At 39.4% G+C, this 27,966-nt stretch overlaps 1 protein-coding gene across 1 annotated transcript; it reads left to right on the top strand.

Annotated features, from left to right (window-relative positions):
* The first annotated feature begins 25 nt into the window (after positions 1 to 25).
* Positions 26 to 26,647, top strand: mvb12ba (multivesicular body subunit 12Ba). Its single transcript, XM_022213080.2, has 10 exons — positions 26 to 341; positions 5,330 to 5,453; positions 8,215 to 8,322; positions 8,495 to 8,591; positions 10,419 to 10,548; positions 15,552 to 15,695; positions 18,413 to 18,507; positions 22,035 to 22,090; positions 22,419 to 22,478; positions 23,669 to 26,647. The coding sequence occupies exons 2-10, from the start codon at positions 5,343 to 5,345 to the stop codon at positions 23,753 to 23,755; spliced, it is 888 nt and encodes a 295-aa protein (XP_022068772.1). The 5' UTR covers positions 26 to 341; positions 5,330 to 5,342; the 3' UTR covers positions 23,756 to 26,647.
* The last annotated feature ends 1,319 nt before the right edge of the window (positions 26,648 to 27,966 follow it).

The following is a 27,966-nucleotide window of genomic DNA, read 5'->3' as shown; positions in this document are numbered from 1 at the left end:
AAAAAACGAGTTAGAGAGAAATTCTGAAAACACACAGCGGTGGAGCCAGCCAGTGTTGTTTTTCTCTGTGTGTGGCAGGCTGGACGGTGGGGGTGAGGTGCGGGCTCCTCCAGTTACTGATCTCTCGCCCAGTTCCCCTTCGACAGCTCCACTAATGGCACCCTCCTCACACCGCTAGCTGGAAACCCACTATGCTGACATATACTGAACAGCTCATATTTTGGATCGATTTCAGCAGTTTCAGAAAGATGCGCGCTCCTCTTGTGCTGTAAACGGCGTGAAAAAGCAGAGCGCAGAAGAAAACACGGAAACCGGTCGGATTCAACCATTAGCCTCGTCGGGTAAGTAGACAATCGACATAGCTAACATTAGCAACTGCTGCAGAGTCGGTGTCTTCAGGACATTGTGGTTAGAAATAAAGCTGCTTTGGTCTTGCACTGTGGGATACTACTGAGACTGAGATGTTTGATAAGAGTTTAAATGGTCTGTGGATTGCGTTTAAACACCAGGAACACTGGAGCCTATGTTAGCGACTGTCAGCGTTACCCGCTGGCCGCAGCTGGTGTGTGGATATTACTAGCTAGCATGCTAGCTATGTCTCACAGCTAAGCTAGTGTTCTATGGTTCACAAACTACGGTTGATATCAAGTAAACATGGGTCAAAGTGCGTTATCGTCCAATTACATATTACTTAAATGTAGATAAGTTGTTGCGTTAATTATCAACACTGTTGATAATTGTTAGTGTGAGGAGGAGCTGAGAAATTCAGTTGATTCAGTCACAGTTAACGATGCATTTCAACAGAGATGCTTAGTTGCTTCAAAATGACGTTACGTTTATTCTAAATTATATGGTCAGAGTGTTGTGAATTCTGTATATAACTAGTTAAATGCAGTTCATCGTGTACAATTTGAGGTTAAACTGGGATTCGTAAGGAGGGTCAGGCTGCAGATAGCTCAAATGGGGACTATTTCTTCAGTAGAAAGTAGTTCCAGTGTAAACTGTACAGATTGTGTTGTGTTGGGGCGGATTGTCCACAGTAACAGCGGCTCAGACATATCGCACCTAAATGTTCCTTATTGTTTTATCACAAACTAATTTCCACTCACCTGTATTGATGAAATTGCAGTTAGATGTCTCACATTAAATAATAAAATAATCAGATTCCACATGAGAAAAGTCAGAGCATTTTCATTTTTTATGCCGTTGGTTTAAATACGATTCTGAGGATGTTGTAGGTCATATTTATTTTGGGCTGTAGAATATTCTAAAGGGTTCACAAACTTTCAAGCAACACTGTACATGTGTCTGTAAATATGTGTTAAAATCTTTTTTTAATATGGTAAAAAAAAAAACAATTACTAAAATTTCCCATTATAATTAGATTATTTATGTTTATTAGGGAGGTGATCTTGTATTCGGCCAGCTCCACAACCATCAAAATATCCTACTAATTTAAGTAATGTGTATAAAATTGCAGATTATGATTGTACTTGTTTAAAATACTGACAGAACATTTGATTGTGAACAAGTCCTCTGGACTACATCTAACCTCTGTCAGATCTTATATAGAGAAATGTGTCACTTTTAGAACAAAAACGTATGAGTACTAAAGTAAGTGTGAGAGTGACATAGTCCTTATTTTAGAAATTTCTTGTAATTCAGCCAGTTTGGAGCTACTTTATCCCTTTTGCTGCTATGCGAATATGGCTGCAGGAGCTTAATGTGTCAGCTCATTACTCTGCAACCTCCAGGGGTCAGAAGCCTTGTTTTGTTTTTCAAATTGAGAGACATAATGTTGAGTCAGTGAGCCTTTTGTACATTTTTTTTTTCTCTCTGAAGAGAGAACTATGGTATTCAAGGAGAATGCTATGCAGGTGGCTTCTGTTTTCCACGCAACTTCACGAGGATTTTCTTCTTTGTAAATCTGCTGCAGTGTACCACATGGCCAGATAGTTGAATGTTCATTAAAAGTTTTAAAAATCTTCTGCACCAGGCAGTTGAGATTTAGCATAGTTACGTTCCCAAGGTATTGCCCAGTACCTTAATCAGAAAGAGACTACAGTGCTGATTTTGTGGCCTGTGTGGCTTTGTAAATGCAGCATTTTTGACAGATCCTTTTGTGTGTCTTTACATATGTTCTGTTACTTTGTGGGGAACTGTCATGAATTACCTTTTTTTCCGTCTTTTATGTGTGTTGCCATAGAAGGGAATTCTTATTGTTGAGGGGTTGCAAGAATTTTTCTTAGTTATGTTTAGAAATCATAAGACATTACTACAAAAGGAGTTTCTGATAGATACGATTCACTGCTTTGTAGAAACACATCAACCAAAGTTCAGTGAATATATATTGTTTCTCAGCTTTATTAAAACAAAAAGGCTCTAAGGATTTCATTCCCTGAACTTTTATATTGTCTCATCACTGCACATTGGACCCAATATGCATTAAATGTATTTTTAGTAGCATGTGCTAGCAGAGAACCAGTCATTCATAACTGGGTTACTTCATCAATAAGGATTACTGGTACTGAATTTATACATACTGTGCTGTGAAAAAGTATTTGCCCCCTACAGATATTTGCTTATTTGTCACACATAAATGTTTCAGACCATCAGCCTAATTTGAATATATGACAAATATCCAAGAAAAAACAAAATACAGTTTTTAAATTATGATTTTATTAGTTGAAGGAGAAATGCTGCCCAGCACCACCTTGCTCTATGGGAAAATGTAAGCTACCAATCTACTTAGTTACCAAATTCATTTGGCAATTGGCTTCCTGCTGAAAATGCGTTCCATGCTGTGCGGAACAAAGTCATTGACATTTATCAGTCTAGAGGGTTACAAAGCCATTGCTCAGACTCTGGGACTCCAGAGAACCACAGTGAGAGACATTATCCACAAATAAGGAAAACATGGAACAGTGGTGGACCTTCCCAGGAGTGACCAAACTCCCAGCATTTCTCCAAGAGCATGTTGATATCCAATCCAGGAGGTCACAAAAGAACCCAGACGAACATCCAAACAACTGCAGATGTTACTGGCTTCAGTTCAGGTCCGTCTGCATGATTCCACGATAAGGAAGACACTGGGAGAAAATGGCACCCATGGGAGAGTTGTAAGGGTCAAACATTACTGACCAAAAAGAAAAAGGCTCACCTGGCATTTGCAAAAAATATTTAGATGAGCTCAAAGACTATTGGGATTGCATCCTATGGACTGATGAGTCATGCATGGAATTTTTTTGGAAGACATGAGTCCATTACGTCTGATGTAAAGCTAATTCCGAATTCCACATGACGAACATAGTAATAGTGTGATAGTTTGGGGCTGCTTTGCTTCCACAGGACATGGACAATTTGTCAGAATTGATGGAGCTATGAATTCTGCTCTATATCAGAAAATCCTCCTGGATGATATCCATCAGTTCATGACCTAAAGCTCAACACAAATGGGTTTTACAGCGTGACAATGACCCAAAGCGCACAAGCAAGTCCACCTCTGAGTGACTCAAAAAGAACAAAATTAAGGTTTTGGAGTGGCCGAGCCAAAGTCTGGCCTTGAATCCAAATTAGATGTTGTGGCGAGACCTTAAAAGGGCAGTTCATGCTTGTAAATCGTGTAATGTGGCTAAACTAAACCTATTCTGCTGACATTCCTCCATGGAGATGTGAAAGACTGATCGCAAGCTGTCTCAATCATTTAACTGCACTTGTTGCTGCCAAGAGTAGAGCAACGAGTTATTAGATTTAGAGAGGCAATTACTTTTTCACAGGGGCATATAGCTTTTCAATAAATCATCATTTAAAAACTGTTTTGTGGGTTATCTCTGTGTAATATTAAATAAATATAAATGTTGGTTTGATGATTTAGAACGTTTAAGTGTGAGAAATATGTAAAAATAGATGAAATCAAAGAAAAAAACTTTTTCACAGCACTTTATATACATGGAATGTTATTTTAATAGCATGTGATAACAGGGAACCTGTCATTCATTAGTAGGTTACTTCAATAATAAGGATTGCTGCCAGTGAATATGTACAGTTGCATCACATCACATTAGGACACTCTTCTGTTTTCTGTGAGATGAGCTGATTGATATTGAACAGTTTGCCTCCTCTTCTAATGCAGTTACATTTACTGTTCCTCTCTGTTTTGGTAATTTTTCACTGTTCTGTCACTTTTATTGCTAACAAAGGTGAATACCTTTATCATTTTTCTTGCTGTTTTTCAGACACAGTTTTGGGTAAGGGGCTGCACAGTAACTCAATTCTTAGCACTGTTGCCTCACAGCTTGAAATGAACATGCAGCCAGTCCAGCCATTACTACATTGTCACAAGCACTGCATATTCTCAGTTTTAACACCCATCAAAAGAGAATGTGTCACAGCAGAAGCGAAACAACAAAGGGACAGCCATAATTTCACTTGCACTTGCAGTTACAGTGACAGTAGCTGTAATGTCCTCCCAAAGCAGCAGTTACAATCACAGATACAGTCCGTCTGAGCAGCAGTCAGTGAGACTTTCTAAGTGCAATAGTGCAGACTGGTGACTGAGCAGCCACTGGTGAGGATGCAGTGCCTTGCTGAAGTCACAGTTACCGGCACTACTGTAATACATGATACTGTTTCGGATGCTCAGGCTTTTTCTGTTTGTCAGAGAAGATGCAAACCTAGGCTCCCTAAATCCATGCTAACTCTATGGATAAATAAATGAGTATTTAGCAGAACTCACTGCATACAGCATGCGAGCAAACAGGTAGTAAATAGAAGTCCTAAACCTAACATTTTATCATTCAATGCATGGACATTGCATAAAGCTGGCTGTACAATGTCTTATAATGTTGCTGTTTGTCCAGATTCACTCTCTTTATCCTCCATGGAGAACGTCTGGTGTTGCAGTTCTTTTTCTCACTTTTATCTGATTGCACCTTCTTTGGAATGTGTTTTGGTATTTCTTGCCTTTCTGAATTTGAAACACGTTTTCTTTCATTTTTGCTTTTTCACATATTTAGCTATGTCCTTAAGGGTCACCATAGCTGCAAGAAGCCTGGTATGTAGCCTAGCAGACATACTGTAAATTAGTAGATTTTTTGTATGTACAAAACTTTATTGTACCCTCAGCAAATTAACAAGGTTAACTCAGTAGCTAAATCTGTAGACGGAAGGAAATATCCCAAAGGGTAGTGCAAAGGGGAAATGCAGGTTTAGTTCACCTTTAGATCACATAACCTGATTTGGATGCATGTAGTTAAGCATAGTCCCTCAGTGTCCTACGTTTTGGGCTGCTTTTTACAAAAGTAATTTGTAATGGTGATTTTTGTTGCAGGAAGTCTACAAAAATGCCTGAGGTTCGGGACCTTTCTGAAGCTTTGCCAGAGATGTTCATGGACCCAATCACCGGAGTCGGAGTAGTGGCCTCCAGGAACAGGGCGCCCACAGGATATGATGTGGTAAACCACTGAACACAACTCAGGGCAGATGGACATTTAATTTACAAAATTACCATACAAAACCGTCACATTAGTTTATGTAAAATAAGTCTATGTTTATGTAATAAGCTGAAATCATATCCACTACAGCACCTAAAAATGCACATTTATGTAAATCGGGATTCCAAATTATCAAGTCAAATGTCAGAGCAATTCATGAATGGTAACCATCCCATTATAACAGCCTATATTTTGACCCATCCTCTGATTAAAGCACTGTGCTGCATTAATGTTTTAAGAAACGCACTAATGTTCATAAATTAGTGACACTGTCAAAATTTCCAGGCTTTCTTTGGTCTTCAAAGATCTAAATTGCCAAGTGGTGTCCTATAGTGAGATCAAGTTGTTGTTTTGAATTAGTAGTCAAAAGTGTTACCAAGTTTGCTTCACAGTTAGGAGCAGCAGAAGTCACACTGCGCTAAGTCCACCTAAGTTTTTAATACCAGATAATCCAAGTAGATGGTATATAGTGTGAATTTAGTTTTCTGGCCTATTTGCCAATATGATTTAAAACAAAATTAATCAAATTATCTGTTAAAAGGCATTTTGTCTCGCAAAAAAATGAAAAATATAGACGTAGCTAGACATAGATGACTATGTTGTACGGTATACTTACTTTATAAAATGAAATATAATTTGCATTGAGAATGAGAAGAGTAATTGTTCAGATTGCAAGTTCAGGTGTGTCAATTTTACAGAAAAAGCATGACATGCAGGGTTCCAGACTGTGACTAAATGGTCGCCTTTTGCGACCAGAATTTGAGCGATTGCGAATAAATGTTTCATCTACTCGTGCATGTGCGACCAGTAAATTTGCCGACTTTTTAAATCGCTATTGCTCCACACTTCAGCCCAGTATACAGTAATGTGCAAATGAGCTGGTTTAACCGACATTAACTCCAAAAGAAGACGAACACCAAAGAAGAAGAAGGCGGGCCAGTGTGTGTAAGAGCGGGGGGCGAATGATGGTGAAGCTCCTGATGTTTCACAAAGTCTTTATTTACGTTCAGCCTTAATTTGCACACAAATTCACCTTGCTATCCTTCACTCCTTTCTTGTCTCCATTCCAGCTGCTTCTAAGTTTAGACGCATCCTTTGCTAGACAGCAACAGCGTGGAACCGTTTTCTTTCATCTTTATGTGAATTTTCGGACTTTTCTGCAGCGTCTTCGTCATGTCAAGAAACCTTGTCTTAGAGAAACACTTCCTGTGCGCTGAATTGGTCACAAAATAAAAGCCCGCAGCATTAAAAATACACCTTCAAAATAAAAGCCTGGAGGGAAGGGTTAATTTAACACTAGCGAAACAAAGGCTTTCCAAAATTGATGAACTGATCAACAGACCTTTATAAGAGTAATTTACACATGATTCGGTATAAATACATAACGTGCACATGCATAACACTTGCCTATGCTCAGCACAAGGTCATTTTTATTAAAGATTTCATCCATTGGAAATTATACGTCAACTGAGCAGCCTTGGTGGAGTACTGCGCTCTCTGAGTGATATTCTTATGTTGTGTCAGCTGCTGCACAATAAAATGTGAATTGAAAACATAGCTTCTGCATTTATTGTGCAAGTATTTATCAGTAATACAGTGAAAATGAGAGGAAATGTGAATATTTACTTTGCAAGTTGATTTTGGTGTGCGCCCCTAAGTTTTCTGGATGCACTCCTAAAATTTGAAGTTGGGGGCCACTGTGCTCCTCGGAAAAAAAGTTAGTCTGGAGCCCTGCAGCTGTGGATCTGACTCTTGACCGAGAACTTAAGAACATTATGCATGCCCATACGACAGCGAGCTGTCCCTTGTAGCCTTGTTATAAACCATATGCTGCTTTGTCATTTATTTTACTCTATAATGGATTGGACCAGAGTTTATGAAATGAGCATCGTCAGCATTGAAGGATACTTGGGCTTGAACTTTTGGAAGACAAACTAATACACACGGGAGTGACAAATTTGAAACTCTGAAAATAGGTGGATAAAAATGCTATAAAAAGAGCACTGCAGCTGTGAAGAAGGAAAACTGAAAAACGTCGCTTTACAGACATATGAAAAACAAATTTCAACCTATGAAAACATCTGCAAACCTTCCAAACTTATTTTTTTTGTAAAACCTTTTTAATTAGATTTTAAACTTTCTAACAGTAAGATTCAAGACTTTTAAGTTTCAGTTTGAAATTAGAACACGATATTCATCCTATAAAAACTAAAAATATAACTTTTGATTGTGACAAAATGTGCCCAACAGTTAGAGTGAGCTACTCTGAGTAGGTGGAGTTCGCAAGACTGTTTTCTGTCACCTAGTGATTTGACAGTACCCGGAAGCAGCAGCAGCTGCTGTAGCACTGAATAATATTCATTTTATCTGACATTTTTCTACTAAAGGGGAACTGTGCTGTTAGACATTAGAATCACTTTCTCTGCCTTATGAACTATTGTGTTTACAGTTGAATGAATGTATTTTAATTCTTGTCAGTTTTATAACCTTATTAGATCAATGATAATACTGTATTAAACAAACTACTGTAAGACAAGTAACATTTTTGGAACCTGTTAAAGAAATAACATTTTTCTTTGGAAAAGAAAAAGAGAGACCTGAGACAGGTTAGAAGAATTCTATGGCACAGCAGGGCTCTAGACTGCGACCCAAGTCGAGCCCTGCACAGATTTTGTAATTGTTGTCTTGACGACCCCTCTGCACTTGACTTGTCTGCTTGCAGGTCTCTACCACAACTGATGGCCTAGATGCTGACCTGTGGAAAGATGGCCTTTTTAAATCCAAGGTGACCCGCTACCTCTGCTTCACGAGAGTTTTCTCAAAAGAAAATGTAAGTTACCTCATCCCATCATCTTACTCTGCTCCCAACAATATTGGGTACAAGCATATTACGCTTGGAGCTAGTTAGGTTCACTCCCAACTTTATTCCCATCTCCTTTTTTATGTCATTTCCATCATTTGACCCTCTCTCTGTCTCCTGTCCTGTATCACTTTCTCTCCAGAGCCATTTAGGTAATGTTCTTGTGGACATGAAGCTGATTGATATAAAGGACACTTTGCCTGTGGGTTTCATCCCGATCCAGGAAACTGTTGACACTCGTAAGTTACCCCAACTCTAGAAAGGCCCTGACAGCATCATGGTGTTGTAAAAATGTCTGAAAAAGATTAATATCTTAAAACTCTCAAACATATTTGTCCCTAATAATAGGAACTGCCATGTTATTCACAGAACCTATCTGGCAATACAGTGGGTATGGAAAGTATTCAGACCCTTGAAATGTTTCAGTCTCATTTGCCAAAATCAAAAAAGTTAATTTTATTTCTCACTAATGCACACTCAGCACCCCATCTTGACCGAAAAAAACAGAAATGCAGACATTTTTTCAAATGTATTAAAAAAGAAAAACTGAAATATCACATAGTCATAAGTATTCAGACCCTGTGCTCAGTATTGAGTAGAAGCACCCTTTTCAGCTAGTACAGCCATGAGTCTTCTTGGGAATGACACAACAAGTTTTTCACACCTGGATTTGGGGATCCTCTGCCATTCTTCCTTGCAGATCCTCTCCAGTTCTGTCAGGTTGGATGGTGAACATTGGTGGACAGCCATTTTGAGGTCTCTCCAGAGATGCTCAATTGGGTTTAGCTCAGGGCTCTGGCTGGGCCAGTCAAGAACGGTCACAGAGTTGTTCTGAAGTCACTCCTTTGCTATTTTAGCTGTGTGCTTAGGGTCATTGTCCTGTTGAAAGGTGAACCTTGGGCCCAGTCTGAGATCCTGAGCACTCTGGAAGAGGTTTTCCTCCTGGATATCTCTGTACTTGGCCGCATTCATCCTTCCTTCAATTGCAACCAGTCGTCCTGTCCCTGCAGCTGAAAACCACCCCCACAACATGATGCTCCCACCTCCATGTTTCACTGTAGGGATTGTATTGGGCAGGTGATGAGCAGAGCCTGCTTTTCTCCACACATACCGCTTAGAATTAACACCAAAAAGTTCAATCTTGGTCTCATCAGACCAGAGAATCTTATTTCTCATAGTCTGGGAGTCCTTCATGTGTTTTTGGCAAACTCTATGTGGGCTTTCATGTGTCTTGCACTGAGGAGAGGCTTCCGTCAGGCCACTCTGCCATAAAGCCCCGACTGGTGGAGAGCTGCAGTGATAGATGACTTTGTGGAACTTTCCACTATCTCCCGACTGCATCTCTGGAGCTCAGCCACAGTGATCTTTGGGTTCTTCTTTACCTCTCTCACCAAGGCTCTTCTCCCACCACTGCTCAGTTTGGCTGGACGGCCAGGTCTAGGAAGAGTTGTGGTTGTCCCAAACTTCTTCCATTTGAGCATTATGGAGGCCACTGTGCTCTTAGGAACCTTGAGTGCTGCAGAAATTCTTTTGTAACCTTGGCTAGATCTGTGCCTTGCCACACTTCTGTCTCTGAGCTCCCTGGGCAGTTGCTTCGACCTCATGATTCTCATTTGCTCTGACATGCACTGTGAGCTGTAAGGTCTTATATAGACAGGTGTGTGCCTTTCCTAATCAAGTCCGATCAGTTTAATTAAACACAGCTGGACTCCAATAAAGAAGCAGAACCATCTCGAGGAGGATCAGAAGAAATGGACAGCATGTGAGTTAAATATGAATGTCGCTGCAAAGGGTCTGAATACTTATGACCATGTAATATTTCAGTTTTTCTTTTTTAATAAATTTGCCAAAATTTCTACATTTCTGTTTATTTCTGTCAAGATGGGGTGCTGATTAATGAGAAATTACATTAATGAGAAATAAAATGAACTTTTTTGATTTTGGCAAATGGCTGCAATGACACAGAGAGTGAAAAATTTCAAGGGTCTGAATACTTTCCATACCCACTGTATATATACAATGAGCACACTATTTGTAGTGACTCTCAATCTGTCTCATCTCCACAGAAGAGCAAGCCTTCAGGAAAAGACGACTCTGCATCAAGTTTATTCCTCGGGACTCCACGGAGGCAGCCATCTGTGACATCCGCATCCTGGGACGCTCCAAGCAGGCTCCTCCTCAGTACACATTTATAGGGTGAGCAACTTTGAATCAAATGTCAGTCTTTCATTCTTGACTTGACAAATAGGTGTCCAAAAAAGAAATCTTAAAAGTTACCAAACTATTTTTTTCCCCTGGTGTTTAGACTGTAATTAAATCCATATTCACGTTCGAGACTGCTAGGGGTGTAAATCACAATTTAGTAAGAATCTTGGTTTTGGAGTTTAGTAGGTTTTTGATACAGCAGAGAAAACAAAATAAATGCAAACAGATTTTTTTAAAATTAAGTTTCAAAATATGAAAATATTCAAAAAAGGCTACTTGGCCTTTACTTACTTTTACTATTACAGTTGAGGCACTTTGATGCTACGTAGTTACTGTACACTCCAATATAAAATAAAATTTTCATTAAGATGATTGCACCATATTCATAATAACTTCAGTTATCCATTCAGCCAGCGGTGCTATTATAGCTAGTAATGCTGCCTTTGTCTCTTTTTGTCAGCATGATGCTGAAGCCATCTTGTTTAAAAAACACTAATGGAGACACTGGGTGGAGCATGTATTCTTGAGGCCATTGCATACACTTTGTATTCATTGGGATTAATTGAAACAATAAAACCGCCTAACTTTGTTTAGTCACCATTCTAAATGAGATACTGACATGAATGCAGTCAAGTTATCCTCATCATATTTCAGTCCATGAATTTTTATGTTTATCTGTGCAGCAAGGCTGACAATTTCTTTAGTTGCTAAATAAAGTGTATTAGTTACATCTTTTCTGTCTGCTCATGCTGTTCATAGGTTCCACAGAATTCTTCTTGAACAAAAAAGTGTATGCTTCATTTATTCTTCGTGGTTTCCCACTGCTTTTCTGCATCAGTGTTTATTGCTGCCATCCGAAATTGACAATACAGAGAATTATGGAGTCAGCTATTTAGTTAGCTTGGGCATCTGTCATAAACTACTCACACAAACCTTCATCTGAACATGGGTGGTTGATTTGCTGGCCCCTCCTCTTGCCTTCCTTTTCTGGTCCGTGTAGTCATTTTTGAGCTTTTTAAATTTAAGTTGGTCGACTCTTCGCTCGTACCCGGCTGCAGCCATCTCCCGCTGAATCTTTTCAAACACTGTCTTGGTCCAAGAGGCTCCCTCTAACTTCGAACCACAGTGCCAGGAAGCATTGGTTCTCCTCCTCAGTCCACTACTGCTTGGATTTGGCGTCCATATTTATTCAAAATATTTTTTCAAAACACTAACACTAAACACTAATCAGTCCTTCCAGGATTTCGTGGGCGTTTATCGTGATTGTTGCGGCCGAAAATGCATGAATTCGCGGCAGCTTTTCTAAAAAATTGCGATAAAAGTTGCCATGTTTTAAGCTTATTTGTTGTAATGAAATTGCGGGAGACAGTGACAATTGCTAAAGAGCTGCATTTTTCCCAACTTGTAGAACATGTTTCAACACTGTAATTGACAATATTTATTCCAAAATTAATTATTTAACGTTCCAACCCATTTCCACAAAAGCTGGCAAACCACAGTGGGACATTAGCAGCAGCCTGATACCGATTTCACATGAAGTGGTTGGTAGACTTGCGGCACAAAATCATAATTTACTACTGAATGAATCATATTTGGACATATCTGTCAGTGGCTTAAAAAGTTAATTTCACTTCCTGGCACACAGGTGTTCACACACACGCTCACGGCTTGCCACGTCAGTTACCAAGAACAGCACTGAGAGCGCACAGTACTCCACCAAGACTGTTCATTACCTGACCTTGCTCTGAACACAGGTCTGTGTTCTGCATGTTTACACACTGAATCACGTGACCTAAATATGTAGCAGGCAACGGGAATTGATGGGACTCAGAAACACCCCCACAATTTAATCAATTGTTCCTTGTATCATTTCCGATACGTCCATAGTGGTAGATTTGCAGTAGGATCGCAATATGCGATTGTCAGCAAGCTGCTGAGGTAGCGTTCACCTGTTGCTATGTTTACCGTGTCGCTATCAGACGCCGTGCCGCTACCTCAATGGGAAATCCTTAACAAATCTGTGGATCCAGACTTCAAGCCGTATCACTGCCGAAGTCTAATCACTTGGTCTTTGTGTCATTTCTGACCGACCCTGAAAATTTCATTCAAATCCCTGAGTAATGTTGCTACCAGAGGAATGATTCACACACGCTGATCGTCACATAACTCCGCCGTGTTCTTTGTTGGAACATTCCTCAGTATTTTCTGCGATCCAAACAGTCACTATCCATCCATCCATTCATTCATTCTCTATACACCGCTTTATCCTCACTAGGGTCGCGGGGGGTGCTGGAGCCTATCCCAGCTGAGTCGGGCAAAGGCAGGGGACACCCTGGACAGGTCTCCAGTCTGTCACAGGGCTACATATATAGGCGGACAATCACACTCACGTTCACACCTACGGGCAATTTAGAGTACTCAATTCACCTCAGCATATTTTTGGACTGTGGGAGGAAGCCAGAGTACCCGGAGAAAACTCTTTGGTGGAATAATTAATCTAATTTATCTTCATTCTTTCAGTGCTCTTAGGGATCTGGATGCAACAGTTTCCATCATGGTGATCTGTCTGGTCTGTTGTCCGCTCATTTCAGCTTTTCTAATATGTTTTGTGTTTTTTTAAAAAAAGTGTGTATCAATCGATGATTTTTTTTTTCTTTTTTTGTATTCCACCACAATATTGCACGGTTGTAAAACAGTTTAGCTCCACTTTGGTGAAGAACATCAGTGAATTAATTGTTTATCACGGTCTTCAGCAGTAATTTTTGTTGGTAAATGACAGACATTAGTATTGCACATGTCTGCATCTTCAAACCAGAAACAAGGAAGTGAATTTGGTGATGTACGTGCATTACGTTTACGCTGGGAGCTGCTATGATTGGTGGAACTTATGGGAATCGGGCCAAAATTGCGGGAAAATTACGGTGATTGGACAAAATAGCAAGGCCGCGCAAAATTCGCGGAGATTAGTTGATTTTGCATGAATTCGCGCGATTGCAACATCGCAAATTCCTGGAGGGACTGACTAATACTACTACTGCTCGCTCGACTGTTTAAAAATGGTGGTTCTGTGTTTCTCCCGTCAACTGTCGGTCACCGTTACCCTGCCCCCAGCCCATGATGTACTTGTTTCTTAACTCTGGCCCAGCAAAGAGCTGGTGCCTGAAAAGCACCAGTTTTTCAAGCCTAAAGCCAGTGCTTAGGTGGTGGAAATACAAATAACTGGTGCTAAGTCAGGCACTGACTCCGAACTACCTTGAACCAGCCTGTTGGAAAAGGGGTCACTGTTTTAAAACCTTTCTATGGGTGGAAAACCATGTACTATATTTCTAAGTAGCTTTTTTTAACACCTGAACTTGCAGGAGAAAATAGGATAAACGTCTGTAATAATTGGACTTCTCCAGCATTTACCTTCAGTGTGGGCTCCACATGGTGGCAAATGATTCGTACAGTGTGAGCAGGGAGGTCGCAGAGTCTGGCTAAGCAGGAAGGCTGATTTAAGACTCAAACTCAATGTGCAGTGCATCTTAACACATCGCAAATGTTTAAATCAACCAAGTGTCAGCACAGGTTTCAGGTGTTGCACAAAATGCAATTTGACATCCAGGAGTGTAAGTTTATCAACATAAATTAACTATTACTAGTGACTGTTTGAGGGCTGCACAGTAGAATAGTGGTTAGCACTTTCGCCTTGCAGCAAGACAATCCCTGGTTCAAATCCCAGCCTGGGCCTGGGATCTTTCTGCATGGAGTTTGCATATTCTCCCTGTGCATGCATGGGTTTTCTCCGGGTACTCCGGCTTCCTCCCACAGTCCAAAAATATGCTGAGGTTAATTGATAACTCTAAATTGCCCGTAGGTGTGAATGTGAGTGTGATTGTTTGTCTGTATATGTAGCCCTGCGACAGACTGGCGACCTGTCCAGGGTGTCCCCTGCCTTCACCTGAGTCAGCTGGGATAGGCTCCAGCACCCCCCGCGATCCTAGTGAGGATAAAGCGGTGTATAGAGAATGAATGAATGGATGGATGGATAGTGACTGTTTGGATCGCAGAAAATACTGAGGAATGTCATATGGAACATGCGTTCATGTACCATTAGGGCTCTTTTGGAGTTTCAACATTCTCAACACATCGAGCCACATGAATGGTTCTGGTGACATTTCAGACTTTTTCACATATTAGTAAGTGTACAGGGAATTTCTGCCAGAAAGTTGTGTTGAAAAATGTGTTATTCTTTCATATGATGAAAAGGAGTTGAGGTACATCTGAAAATAATATGTATTTATAAAGGGAAGTGGATGAAGGGGGTTCAGGTGAGGTAGTGAACATGCTGGTTTTTGTGTTGTCTAGTGGTGCTTAAATTTATGTGAACATTTGAGAAATATCTTTTTGTCATAAATGTGATGTCAAGCATCATTATATTTTTACACAAGTCCTGAAAGAAAATGAGAAAATTAATTTAAACAGGATCAAAATATTGTAATTCAATTCGATTTCATTTATATAGTGCCAATTACAATTCAGTTTGTCTCAAGATGCTTTACAGAACCTATATGCCTGAACCTCCAGAGCAAGCCCTAAGACAACAATGGCAATGTACTTGGCCTTTCTTTGTTGTGGAAATTGATGAAACATTACCTGTTTGAGTGACAAAAGTATGTGAGCCTTTGTGATTAGCAGTTAATTAGAAGCTAAAATTGAAGTCACACATTCAGTAAATGGGATGAGAGTCAGGTATAAGTAACAGCAAGGTATGAGTGATTTTATCAACAATCAAGAACAACTTTTGAGCACATTTGCCCACATGGATCCTTGAGGATTTCTAGCGAGAGAGCATGGTAATGAGGATTGAAAATATGAAGGTAATATTCACAATATATAGCATCGAGCGAATGTTGACAAGTACATTCTTTAACTGAAGCCTTTCCTGTTTCATGAATGTTTGGAAGTTTATTCTGCTTTTACTGCTTAATAATGCTTACAAAATTATTTGACAGAGAGCTGAACAACATGGGAATCTGGTATCGCATGGGGACTGTCCCTCGAGCCCAGGACTCCACACACACTCCAACTGCTAACAACATTCAGAATGTGAACTCCTCCTCCAGCTCAGCTCCAGTCCCAGCAGCTCCAATGCCCAAGTATGTCCACTCTGACATGTTCATATATGCTTGTATTGGTTCTGTAAATGGGAAACAAACAAGACAGGCTCAGAGCGATTCACGCAACACTATTTCAGCATGTCCTGTGCACAGTTACGCTTGTGCACATTCATACTTAGACACAGGAAAGGTAGGAACGCGGGAGATGGGGTCCAGGAGAGTGGGCAATGGCAACAAGAGGGTTGCAAATTTTGGAACATGCTATCTATCAAAATGTCAAAATTTTTTTCTCCAGATCACAGACTTCACCTTTAACCAAGAACATGAGAAATAGACTTGGCAGCAGTGGAGATTTGACTTACTCAAGCACGCTTATGAGTTGAACCAGTTTCTTTAAAAGTGGATTCATTATGTTTTCAGACCTTTGAGCTTTTGCACGTTGTTGTGTGAATTACATTTGAAATTGCTTTGCTAATCCTTAAAGAGCAAATGCTTTGTAAACAGTTGCTCAGAATGCAGAAATATGAAAGAAACAAAACGACAATGCAGAGTCCAAAGTGTTGTAGTAATAGACTGGATGACATGACATGCCAGGTTAGTGGAGGACAGAAAGTAAACTGCAACCAAGATCTCATGTCTGCTGAAACCTGTCCTCACAATAATGTAACTGTTGCCATTTTTGTCAGTCAGAAAATGTCTACACTGAATAACCCACAGTGGCATAATAAAAACATGTTTAAATTTATTTATGCAATTATGACGAAAATCAAAAGCTGAAACGGTTGTCTCAGCACACCTCTTGTGCATGTGGATTCATAAAGAAAACATGAATGTAACACGTATACTCATTTGGATAGGCTCAAATAAAGGCTAGTCTGCTGCCCAAGAATGTCAACTCCAATCTGTTGGTACATGCTTAGACTTTTGTGTAGCAAAGGGGTAGTGCAAAAATGTAGGGATATCAACTGAAAAATGAAAATAAACAAGAAATAGACACAAGTACTCGTGATATTGTACAGATTCTTCCTTATGTAGATGTTCAGATATTGCACAAATTCCTTTGGATGTACAAAGTAACAATATTGCACATAACTGGTTCCTCTCTATGTGAAAAAAATATTGACAATGCACAGATCCTTCCATGAGTAGAAAATACTGATATTGCATAGGTGTTGTACAGATTGCTCTGTGACTGGTGAGTAGTGATTTTGGACAGATTCTTGCATATGAAGAAATAATTGATGTTGTTCCGACAGTTTGCGCAAAATATTTATGATGTACAGGTTTGAATGCGCTGATGTTGCACCAGAGTGAAATATGACCAATTTTCTATGTGCAGTCTACTAAGAGCAGGCCTGGTTCAGCAAACGGATGTATCTTCAGATAACACTGAAAGGCCGGACAATAAAATATAGTGGTTCAATTCAGTTTTATTTACATTGCGCCAATTCACAACTTACGTTATGTTGTAGCACTTAACATAGTAAGATGAAGCACGTACAAGTTTAGAAAAGAGAAACCAACAATTCAAAGTTGCCTTTGGATTCTCTATGAGCAAGCAGTCGCCCCAGTGGGAAGGAACAAAAATAAAAACTTTCACGAGGTGAAAACAAAACCTCTGACAGGCTCAGGAAAAGCAGCCGCCAAGCAGTATGTGATTGCTGCCATGTTGACATAAAGAAAGAAGAAAAGCTCTCAGCTGCGAAGATAAACATCTTTCACTTTGAATGCCTGTTTTGAATGGGGATGTCTTTTTTTTTTATCATTCCCTCATTAATTATTAAAGCAAACATGTGCACTAAAATTTAAAATAGGCTTTCCAAAATACCATTGTGATTTTATAGTATGGGCTTTATAGATTAAACAGTTCTGACAAGGATCGCGTCTGTGTTGTAAGGACACCCTCCAAACCACACCGTATAAATTACAGTGATCACTGCGATAGCCATCACCTGTAATAGACCTAAAGACAGAGTGATTGATATGGCCCAGAAGTTAATGAATATAAAAGAATGCTTGCCAGAGGACTGTAATGGAACTTGGAACCCACAGGTCCCACGAGTCCAAATGTAATTCTAAAGGGATCAGGCAGTCTGAATAAACTGTGAAGTTGAAAAGGGGAATAGAATTGTGTTTTTATCTACAGCCCAATAACAAAACAAGGCAAGTCTGACATTTGGATTTCCAAGTTGTTACTGTCAATGAAATAAAGGTCTCAAATAAGTGTGAAGTTATTTTTTGTTTTATTGTTACCTTTTTAATTATTCCCTAAATGTTACTGATAAAATGCTATTTTGCTTTCTGTCCATTTTTACTAGTTAGCATGACTCTAGTATATACTAGAGGAAAAGATTTTCCATTTTCTGGTACTAGCAACTTCTGAGGTGTGTGTTTGTACATTTTTGATTGCTAGATGTATAGTTATAGTTGTCTTCTGCATATAGATGGGCATGGCAGTTTTGTAGTGATGAAACAATATTGATAATAATATGAATAATGAAACAAGCTGAACCTGACATTGAGCATGACATAAAGCTGTTGACCACCTTTTGCTATAGATAAAAACTTGGAGAGTTTGGCTCAGGTAGCTTTTCACATGGTTGTCTCTCTGATGAGTAGAGACTTTAATGGAAAGTCATGACATAAAGAATCTAAAAGACTGAACATTTGCACAGTATGGACATATACCAATTGATAGATGCAGAGATCCCCTTTTTCTTAACTGAAACTAACCTGGTTTTTTCTTTTGTTTCAAGACATATTTCCATGACCCTCCCTGCCAGCTTCAGAGGGAAGAACACCACTAGACCAGACTATGAGCACCAAAACTCCAACCTGTATGCTATTTCAGGTCAGCAACACTTTATCGTCCTTCCACATCCTTGTCCAAAATCACACAGAGAATACACAACTGAAATGTTAGAATCCCCAGATATGAATGATGATAGAGGCTTTGTCTGCTGGGGGGGCTCCCATGATGCACCTCTGCTCTCTTCAAGGGAAATTATTGAGATTCTCTAATATAATATTATAGGATCTTGACCTTACCATGTAAAGTGCCCTGAGTTGTCCTATGTTGGGATTTGTGCTATTTACAGTTTACATACACTTGTAAAGACTAAGTTTATCATGACTGTCTGAGTTTCCTATGACTCCTATAACTTTTAATTTTCTGTCATGGAATGTTTAAAACACGTGTCTTTGTCACAAAAAGCAGTCATGCATTTTGGATCTTCCATAGATTAGAGGTTTTCTGGAAATATGACAGAATTTGCTGAGTGAAAAACAGTGATGCTAATATTGGTAAAAGATCCCTTTGCCATTTTCACCTCAATTAATCTGTTTCTGGCCAGCTTCTGGTTGTATCTGTGACCAGTCCTCTTGACACAATTGATTCAGTTCTAAAACTTTAATTGTAGCATGATTTCCCCAATTATTTACCACTTTTAATGTGTGTTTGGAGCTGTGTCCAGTAGTAAACTTTTTGGCTGATGATTTTAGGTTTTCCTGAAGCATACAGAGGTAATCTTCATTCTTCATTATTCCATTCGCATTGTGTAAATCACCAGTTCTGCTGGCCGCAAAACACCCTCAGTCTGTAATACTGCCCCCACCATGCTTGATGGTAGGTTTGGCGTTCTTGGGGTTAAAGGCCTGATCTTTTCTCCTCCAAACAACTTTTTATTGTGGCCAAATAACTAAATTTTTGTTTGATCTGACCACAGAACTTTCCTACAGAAGGCCTTTTCTTTTTTCTATGTGATCAGCAGCAAACTTCAGTCCAGCTTTAAGGTTTCCTTCTGGAGGAAGGGCTTTCTTCTTGCACAGTGGCCTCTCAGTCCACAGCGATGTGAAACACACTTGACAGTGAACACCGACACCTGTGTTCCAGCAGCTGCTAATTCACTGCAGAGCTGCTTTTTGGTGATTCTTGGTGCACTCTAGACCATCCTGACAAATTGTCTCTCAGCAGCAGCTCATAGTTTGTATTTTCTTCCTGACCGTGACAGTGACACAACTGTGCCATGCACTTTATACTTACACTTGTTTGCATATTTGATTTTGGGATCTGTATCTGCTTTGAATAGCTTCAAGTGACTTTCCTGACTTGTTCAAGTAAATGATTTGCTTCTTCAGATCTGTGTTGAGCTTTAGACGTCCTCACTGCAGTGTGACCGAGTCTAATTAGTGCATGAAATGAGCCCTACTGAAATTGACACATCTTTCTACATCACCAAAACTGATAATTCAAATTGTGATGTGTGTATTTTTTACCCAGCAGATTTGTCATATTTCCAGAAGACCTACAATAAATCTATGAGAGAACCAAAATGCAGGATTGTTTTTTGTGACAAAGATGTATGTTTAAATAATCCTATTATAGAAAATTAAGAGTTCCAAGAGTCATTGGAAACTCAAGACTGATATACGTGGTCTTTACAAGTGTATGTAAAGTCCTGTTTACAACTGTAAATGTAACTGAATCTATCATAAATATGATGGATTCTTCCAGCACTTGTCCTCAGCTGCTCTGTACTACAGGGTTTCTGCAGGGCATTAAAAAGCATTAATAGTCATTAAGTTGATTTTGCGAAAATTAAGGCCATAAATGGCATTAAAAATCATTTAATTTGATTCTCAGTGGCATTAAAATTCTTTCTGCAGTTTTCCAGAAAATATTTGAGAATAATAACATATAATTATAGACTGCGATTTGTCAGATATGTGCATCTGCGTAAACATGCTGAACCATTGCGATAATTGTTCCAGTCAGTCGGGTACAATTGCCAAAAACTGCATGTTTTTAAAGTGGCCGGCAGGCTGGACCAGGTGGAGGAGAACTGGGAAATGCCAATTCCAGCAGAAATGGCTAGAAAAGGTGGATTTCAGAGAATGACTGCAGCCCGTGGGTGGTCAGGGGTGGTTTATGGATTCAGAAATAGTGAAATGTAGAGACGGTTTTCATTAAAAAAAAACAAAAAAACATCTTTTACAAAAAAACAAACCTTTGCAGTTTGTTGAGTTCACAGTCGTGGCATTAAAATTTTTACAGTATAGCAATAAAATGGCATTAAAAAGCATTAGATTTGACTGCCTGATTCTGCAGAAACCCGGTGTACAGTAAGACTTAGCTCTTTTCGTTTTTTAGACCCCATACAGCCAAGTTAAAGCCCCAGTACACATGCAGACAGGTGACAGAGGAAGAACCAACAGAAAATGTCTTACTAAGGTTTTGTGTCACTACATGCTGCCAAAACAGCTTCAGTGTTCTTTGGCATTGATTCTCCAAGTCTCTGGAACTCTACCAAGGGGATGAACACAATTTTTCCAAAAGATACTTTCTGGTGTTTCATTGATGCCGATCTCCCTTAGGTGTTCTGTTAGGTCAAGTTCTGGTGACTGTAAAAGCCATAGGATTCACATGATTTTCATCAGATTTCTGCTTTATGGGTGGGGCTGCTGTCTGTCTGGAGGAGAATGCTCCATCAGGATAGAAATACTTCATCACAGAATAAAGTGTTACTCTAAGTACAAGTGGACAAGTGCACCCAAACCATACCATTAAATTCCCCCACAGTGTAACAGAGCCTCTAGACGACTTCTTGGCAGGGGTTAGGAGTTCCGGTTTTTCCTTTAATTTGTCACCTGTCTGTATGTTGATGTGCTGATTAGAGAATCAATAAATCAAAGTTTATTTCTATAGCTCTTTACAACAGCCCAAATGTGACCAAAGTGCTTCGCAGTAAAAAAACAAGAAAATAACGTAAAAACAATACAGTATCTTAAAACAGGACAGTCACGCTCGCACTCACACCTACAGGCAAATTTAGAATAATTAATTAACCTCAACATATTTTTGGACTGTGGGAGGAAACCGGAGTGCTCGGAGGAAACCCACGCATACACAGGGAGAACATGCAAACTCCATGCAGAAAGAAGCTGGGAAGGCCGGGACGCAAACCAGGGATCTTCTTGCTGCAATGCGAGGAGTGCTAACCACCACTCCACCACTACACACACCGACATTGGTCTGCTGCTTGCTTGGTGCCCTATTTATATGGGAGACATCACTTTACTGAGTCCTGTAATCCTATATATCACAGCCTTCTTTCCAACTTTCATCTTAGCAAAAGTGTTAGGATTAATGTGTTGTTATGATTATTTACAATGTGAGGTGGAATTATGATTGTAATGTCTAACTGAAGTGGCCAGGGAAATGGCTTCACCAAACATTGTACAGCATTTGTTTCCATCATCATTTTACTATTTAAATTCATTTACACTCTTAATTTGTTAGGTCATTGGCATTACCTTCAATGTGATTAATACATTTTATAGTGAATATTTTTCCTAAAGGTATGAATATTCATCTTTCAGCAATGGATGGGGTGCCTTTCATGATATCTGAGAAGTTTGCCTGCGCCTCATCTGATGTAAGTTGCTGAATCTCAGTCCTTGGTATCTTGGTTGGAGGTTTGCGTGTCAATAGGGAACATGTGTAGACTCCACTGGTATGCACTGACACATCTGCTCAAGTTGTGCACCTACAACGCTCTCCAACAATATGTTAACAGTAAAGTGTTAACTACTAACACTACCAGTGTAAAAAGAATGCATAACCTATGAGCAATTTTTTCCTCTTTTGCTGCTGACATCACTGTTGAAATGGATATAGGAGATCTTGAAAGGAAAGAAATGCATAAAAAAAACCTTACTGTTGAACTTAACTGAGATCTAACTGGTCTTTTGCTCTATGTTCAGCTGCAGCAGGTGGATCTGATGGGCATTACAATCAAGTCACTGGCTGAGATTGAGAAAGAGGTGAGTAAGAAAAATGGAGTAATTCTGAAGCTATTACAGTTCAATATTCAAAAGGGAATCCCAGCTTCTTACTGTTTTTGTTCTCATTGTAGTCATTTCTGTGAATTGTGATATGGTGCTCACTTGTGATTGCTGAACCCATTTATTTTGGGTTCAACTGAAAGCAAAAATACCTGCAATGTCGGTGATAATTTCACCTTCTCCCCTGGATTCTGGTTTAGCAATGTTAGTACTGACCAGACTGCAATAAAGACCCTGATCTTGAACAGAAAACATCATTTTAAAAGCAAATTCTGCACTGGATCTGTAAACGTTGAAGAGTATGTGGAAATAAGTAGCGGTTTAATTAAAAACATTACAGCAGACAACAGCAGATCATGTGATTGGATTGAGTCCATGTTCCCATTTACAGTCCCAGCAAAGGCGTAAGGAACAAATCAAAAATAGTTTCTGTAATAACAATACATGTCCACTAGAGGCCAGTGTGATCCTGAGTTTGATCTCAAATCATTGGGTATCACAGACATTCATATGACATTCATGTCACTTTATATATATATATTCATATTCATATCTGTGCTTCATAAACAGTAGCACATTTTATGTCACTAGTCCTGTTTCTGATGTGTCAATGATGCGTTATACGTTAAACATGTCTGCCAAAGTGTGAGTGCTAGGGCTAGCTCTGTTACAGACTACAGCTCTCTGCAACACTCACACACACTAAATCAATCTGTGAAAACATTCAATGAAAATTTGTCACATTATACACCAATTGATTATAAGGTAACTATTAGTGTTCAAAAATTCAGTCTGAAATGGTCAGAACATTGTCTGAACTGTCGCTCATAAATTCAGCATGAGATCATTTAACTAGAGTAAAGGGGGGAAGTATCAGAAAATAAATTGGTGAAAACCGGACGGTTCTTACAGGCCAGTTTTAATATTAAACTATGAACACAGCTGCCTTCAGAACAGGTCAGTCGTGCAGCATCAGTTACCATGGTGACCGACACGGTTAAAAGAGGACCACCTAAGTGACACTGAAAACTCTGACTTTGGTAGACAAATTCAACCTCAAGTTGGTAATTTTGTGTGCAGCTTCCTGAATGAAAGTTTGACTTATTGAAGAATGGGGTGATTTCTGTCAGACCATATTACAGTGTAATAAATTTTGATTCTCCTTATAGTATGATTACAGTTTCCGCACAGAGCACAGTGCAGCGGCTCGACTGCCACCCAGTCCAACGCGGACCTCCCTGAGCTCCGAGGCCTGAGCATGCCCTCTCTAACAACACTCTCGCCTATGGACACCTGCAGGAGAGACCTGTACACAGCTACTGAGAACCTGCCCACAGCAAACAGTGATTTCCCACCTCTCCAAGAAAACTGACCTAGAAGAAAAAACCACAAAAACTATGCATTTTCAAATTTCTGCGTGATGTTGTGACCTCTGTGCATTAGTTGTGCTATCAAAATATAACAGAAATATTGGAACTCAGAGGGTCAGGCTGAAACCACTACTTACAGCATTTTGTGCTGAAGGAATAATAGAGGGATCTGCTCATATGATTTTAAAATACATTTCTTAAAAGTATCAGAGGTGTTGTTCCCTTATGACAGAAATAACTATTCCCCATCTGAAGGACTTCTTACAGCAAAATGAAAGGATTACAGAGGTACTTTCTTTTGACGGAGGGTGTCTGTTAGGCATTTCCTATTTGAAATGAATTGAGTCTGAAAGCAGATGTCATATTTGCCTTCCTTGTTTATGACACACCTGCTGCTCTGCTCTGAATCAAAGCACCAGGGAGGCATGTGTCACAAACACTAAAGCAAGAAATGGGATTTTTCTGTTCTGTTGTACTGGTGTTCTTTATTGGGAATGATTCTAGTTGTTCTTTAGATGTTACTGTAATACTCTGGTGTGACTGTGAGTGCACTTTGTGTTTGGGGATTTCAGTGTACTTCCTGTTTGCCACAAATATTCTGTTAACCACTCCTCCACTTTCTCTAAGCCAGCAGCTTGGATGACTTCTTGAACCACTGTTACTGATTAAAGGTTTGTAAAGCAAGGTGCAGGTTATGCTGCTGCACAGCACATACCACTGTTGTGACTGTTGGCAACTGTAGCTAATATAAACTGAGCCAGTTACCGACATATGAGTTTTGATACTGATACCAAACAAATATCTTTTCAATACTTTACATTTTTTTCCTTTGAAAGAGGAACGCTTAGTTTTAGCCTCAGCACCCCAAACACATTTTGGTTGGTACCAAAAAAGCTGTTGATACCCAGCCCTGATGTCTTTACAATAGAACTATTTTCATAGTTACTTTCTTGATATTTAACAAAGATTTTGCAGCTCATGTATTGTCCGCAAAAGTGCTCTTCTTTTTATTTGAACACGTGGGTTACATGTGAGTTAACGTATTTGTCGTGTATACTTTTCCTTTTCTGACAATGATCGAGCTTGTTTCCTTTCTGCCCTTTTTAACAAGGCGAGAAATCGGCATGTGATAACCACCAACTCAGAAACATTTCAGTTCACTTGTAATGAGAGTAATGGAATTTAGACACCAAGAAGGGGTTGCTGCTCGGTATCTCAACTAACCTGTGCTGTCATTTGTCCACAGTCTGTGTTTCCCATCACCAAACCAAGACAGAGCATTGAGTCCCTCTGACAGTAACTTAAGAGGGACATTGAAAACATTTTTGACTGGTCAGACCATACACCACCAGCAAGGTGATGGGCTCTGTGTGTAGTACCGAGGGTGGTGGGACCCAAAATGGCTGTTTGTTACAGATTTTGTTCTGTTTGGTTTATTATAGTGGATGGCAGCAGATCCAGCATCAGTGCAGTGGATGATGTACTGACAAGAGGAATTGATTCAGATCTTCTTTGCCTCTTCTGTTAATTTCCACTGTGTTCCATGATGTCGGAGCATTGAAGTGAAAGATAAAAATGTAGTGTAAATTTTTTTTTTTTTTTTTTTAAAGGTCAGCAGTTTTCTTTCCAGGTTTTTCAACACAAGCCATTCAGTATCAGACACACCAGTGAAGACACCAGTCTTTGATCACTTTTTTTTTTTTTTGCCTGAAGCCCCAAATCCAAATCTTTGAAGATGACAAGCTGTTAATGGTTGGACACCTGTGTGTATTCTGTTAAATGTCTTAGCCAAGTCATAGCAAGATGTCATTATGCTACAACCGTACTCTGAACCTGAAGACAATGCTGCCTTTATGAAAGAGCAGGGAGTAGTGAGTAGGACATGACTGCTGTTGTGATGAAGGCACTGGTCCAGTTGACACGTAAATTACATAAAATACACAATGTGAAGCATTCTCGTTGCTTTGCTCAGCTTTGCTCATTTGAGACTTGTCCATTGTTTGAGTACTGACTTTTGTTTTAAAGTCTGTAGAATCTGTGATGTGCTGTAATTGAATATATTTTAATTTTGAATTAACTTCTAAAAAGGTGTATGTTCAGGTTGTCCTTGCCTCTTTCTTAATACATTCACAAAATCCTTAATGTTCCATAAATGCTCATTGACTCATTTTTGTTCATTTCACTATTTCATGCAACTAATGTTACAAGAAAAAATGTTTTATTATTCTGCAATATCATCGAGTCATTAATGCACGGAGTGAATCCTGTTGCTTTATGTTTGTATTTGTCTAATTTATTAGTCATTTCAGTATTGTGACCATGTTGGTTGTCTCAATGTTTGTTTGTTTTTTTATAAATGTATTATAACTGTCTTTTGCACTGCTGACATGATTGATGAGCTGAAAAGATAAATGGCTCGTGTCCATGTGAAGCTCTGTATTTGAGCTGAGTGTATCCGCCTGTTCTGTGATAAGCTACACATGTATCATTTCTACGCTCTAGTGTTTACCTACAGCCAGTTTTGCTGAAACATTTAATAGCTAACTAATATGGTGTCTGCATTAACAACAAATAAGAATCCTGCTTTGATGTTTCTGTTCGTTTTCATGCATGGTGACATGAGGTGTCAGGGGTTTCAGTACGACACCTATTTTTGTAGGTTAATGAGTAAAAGTCACAGATTTTATCTCATAAATACACTCTATTCATCAAGAATGAACAAAACTGTCAGTTGAATTTGTAATGTGAGGGAATTTCATTAAATTTTGATGAACTAAAGTCCTTGACCTAAATGTGAGTTTTGTTTTGGTAATAACGGCGATGTCACTCAGCTTCAAGCCTGATCACTTCTACAGTTGCAACCAAAATTATTCAACCCCCAGTGCCAATTTGGGTTTAAGTACTATCTACGACTTTTAAGTTGTTTGGAATAAATTTAACATACAAGTGGATTTTAAACAGCTGAATGTAACCAATACTACAAGGGTTTTCTCTAAATTCCACACAAAATGTTAATTTTAATAACTAGTGCAGTGAATAATTTTGGTTGCAACTGTCAGTTTCTGATATCTGTATATTGTCCATCCATCCATCCTCTATACACCGCTTTATCCTCACTAGGGTCGCTGGAGCCTATCCCAGCCGATTTGGGCGAAGGCAGGGGACACCCTGGACAGGTCGCTAGTCTGTCGCAGGGCTACATATATAGACAAACAATCACACTCACATTCACACCTACGGGCAAATTAGAGTGATCAATTAACCTCAGCATGTTTTTGGACTGTCAGACCATATTACAGGGAGGAAGCCGGAGTACCCGGAGAAAACCCACACATGCACAGGGAGAACATGTAAACTCCATGCAGAAAGATCCCAGGCCGGGATTTGAACCGGGGATCTTCCTGCTGCAAGACGAAAGTGCTAACCACTAAGGTCCTCTTAAATATGTTTTTTAAAGCCTTCAAAAAACACACACACACACACACACACACACACACACACACACACACACACACACACACACACACACACACACACACACACACACACACACACACACACACACACACACACACACACACACACACACACACACACACACACACACACACACACGGACAAAACGGTGAGTGTCACTGATGACTGATGTCTGTCCAAAGTTTTATTTGTTGTTGTGTTAAATGTGGAAGGCTTTTCCACTTCAAATTGGTTAAATCTATCCATACAAACATAATTTTTTGACATGACAGCTACTCTTGAATCCAATCTTGGCCCCAGTATGCGAGTTACAAAAGTCTGATGTGGTAACCTGAAGCCTCCAGTGTACATGCAATTTAAATGAGAGAGGAGAATTAGTCAAGTCTGCGTTATTTATACAGCACTTTTAAAGCGACAGACATTAAGCCAAAGTCCTTAGCAGTGGAATAATAAGATTGGTGTTATGAATTACTTAAGTTTTATTTTGGGGGTTAAGACCTTACAGTGTTATTTATAGTGGGAATTTACCTGAGTAATTTAAATACTAAGGATTAATATTACAAAAGACAAAAAACTGCCCATGCCAGATGTAGAGAACTGCTACAGCTCTGGAGACAATA

This window comes from Acanthochromis polyacanthus, chromosome 18 (genome assembly GCF_021347895.1).
Source record: "Acanthochromis polyacanthus isolate Apoly-LR-REF ecotype Palm Island chromosome 18, KAUST_Apoly_ChrSc, whole genome shotgun sequence".
NCBI classification, from domain to species: domain Eukaryota; kingdom Metazoa; phylum Chordata; class Actinopteri; family Pomacentridae; genus Acanthochromis; species Acanthochromis polyacanthus.
This window is presented reverse-complemented; position numbering and strand designations above follow the sequence as displayed.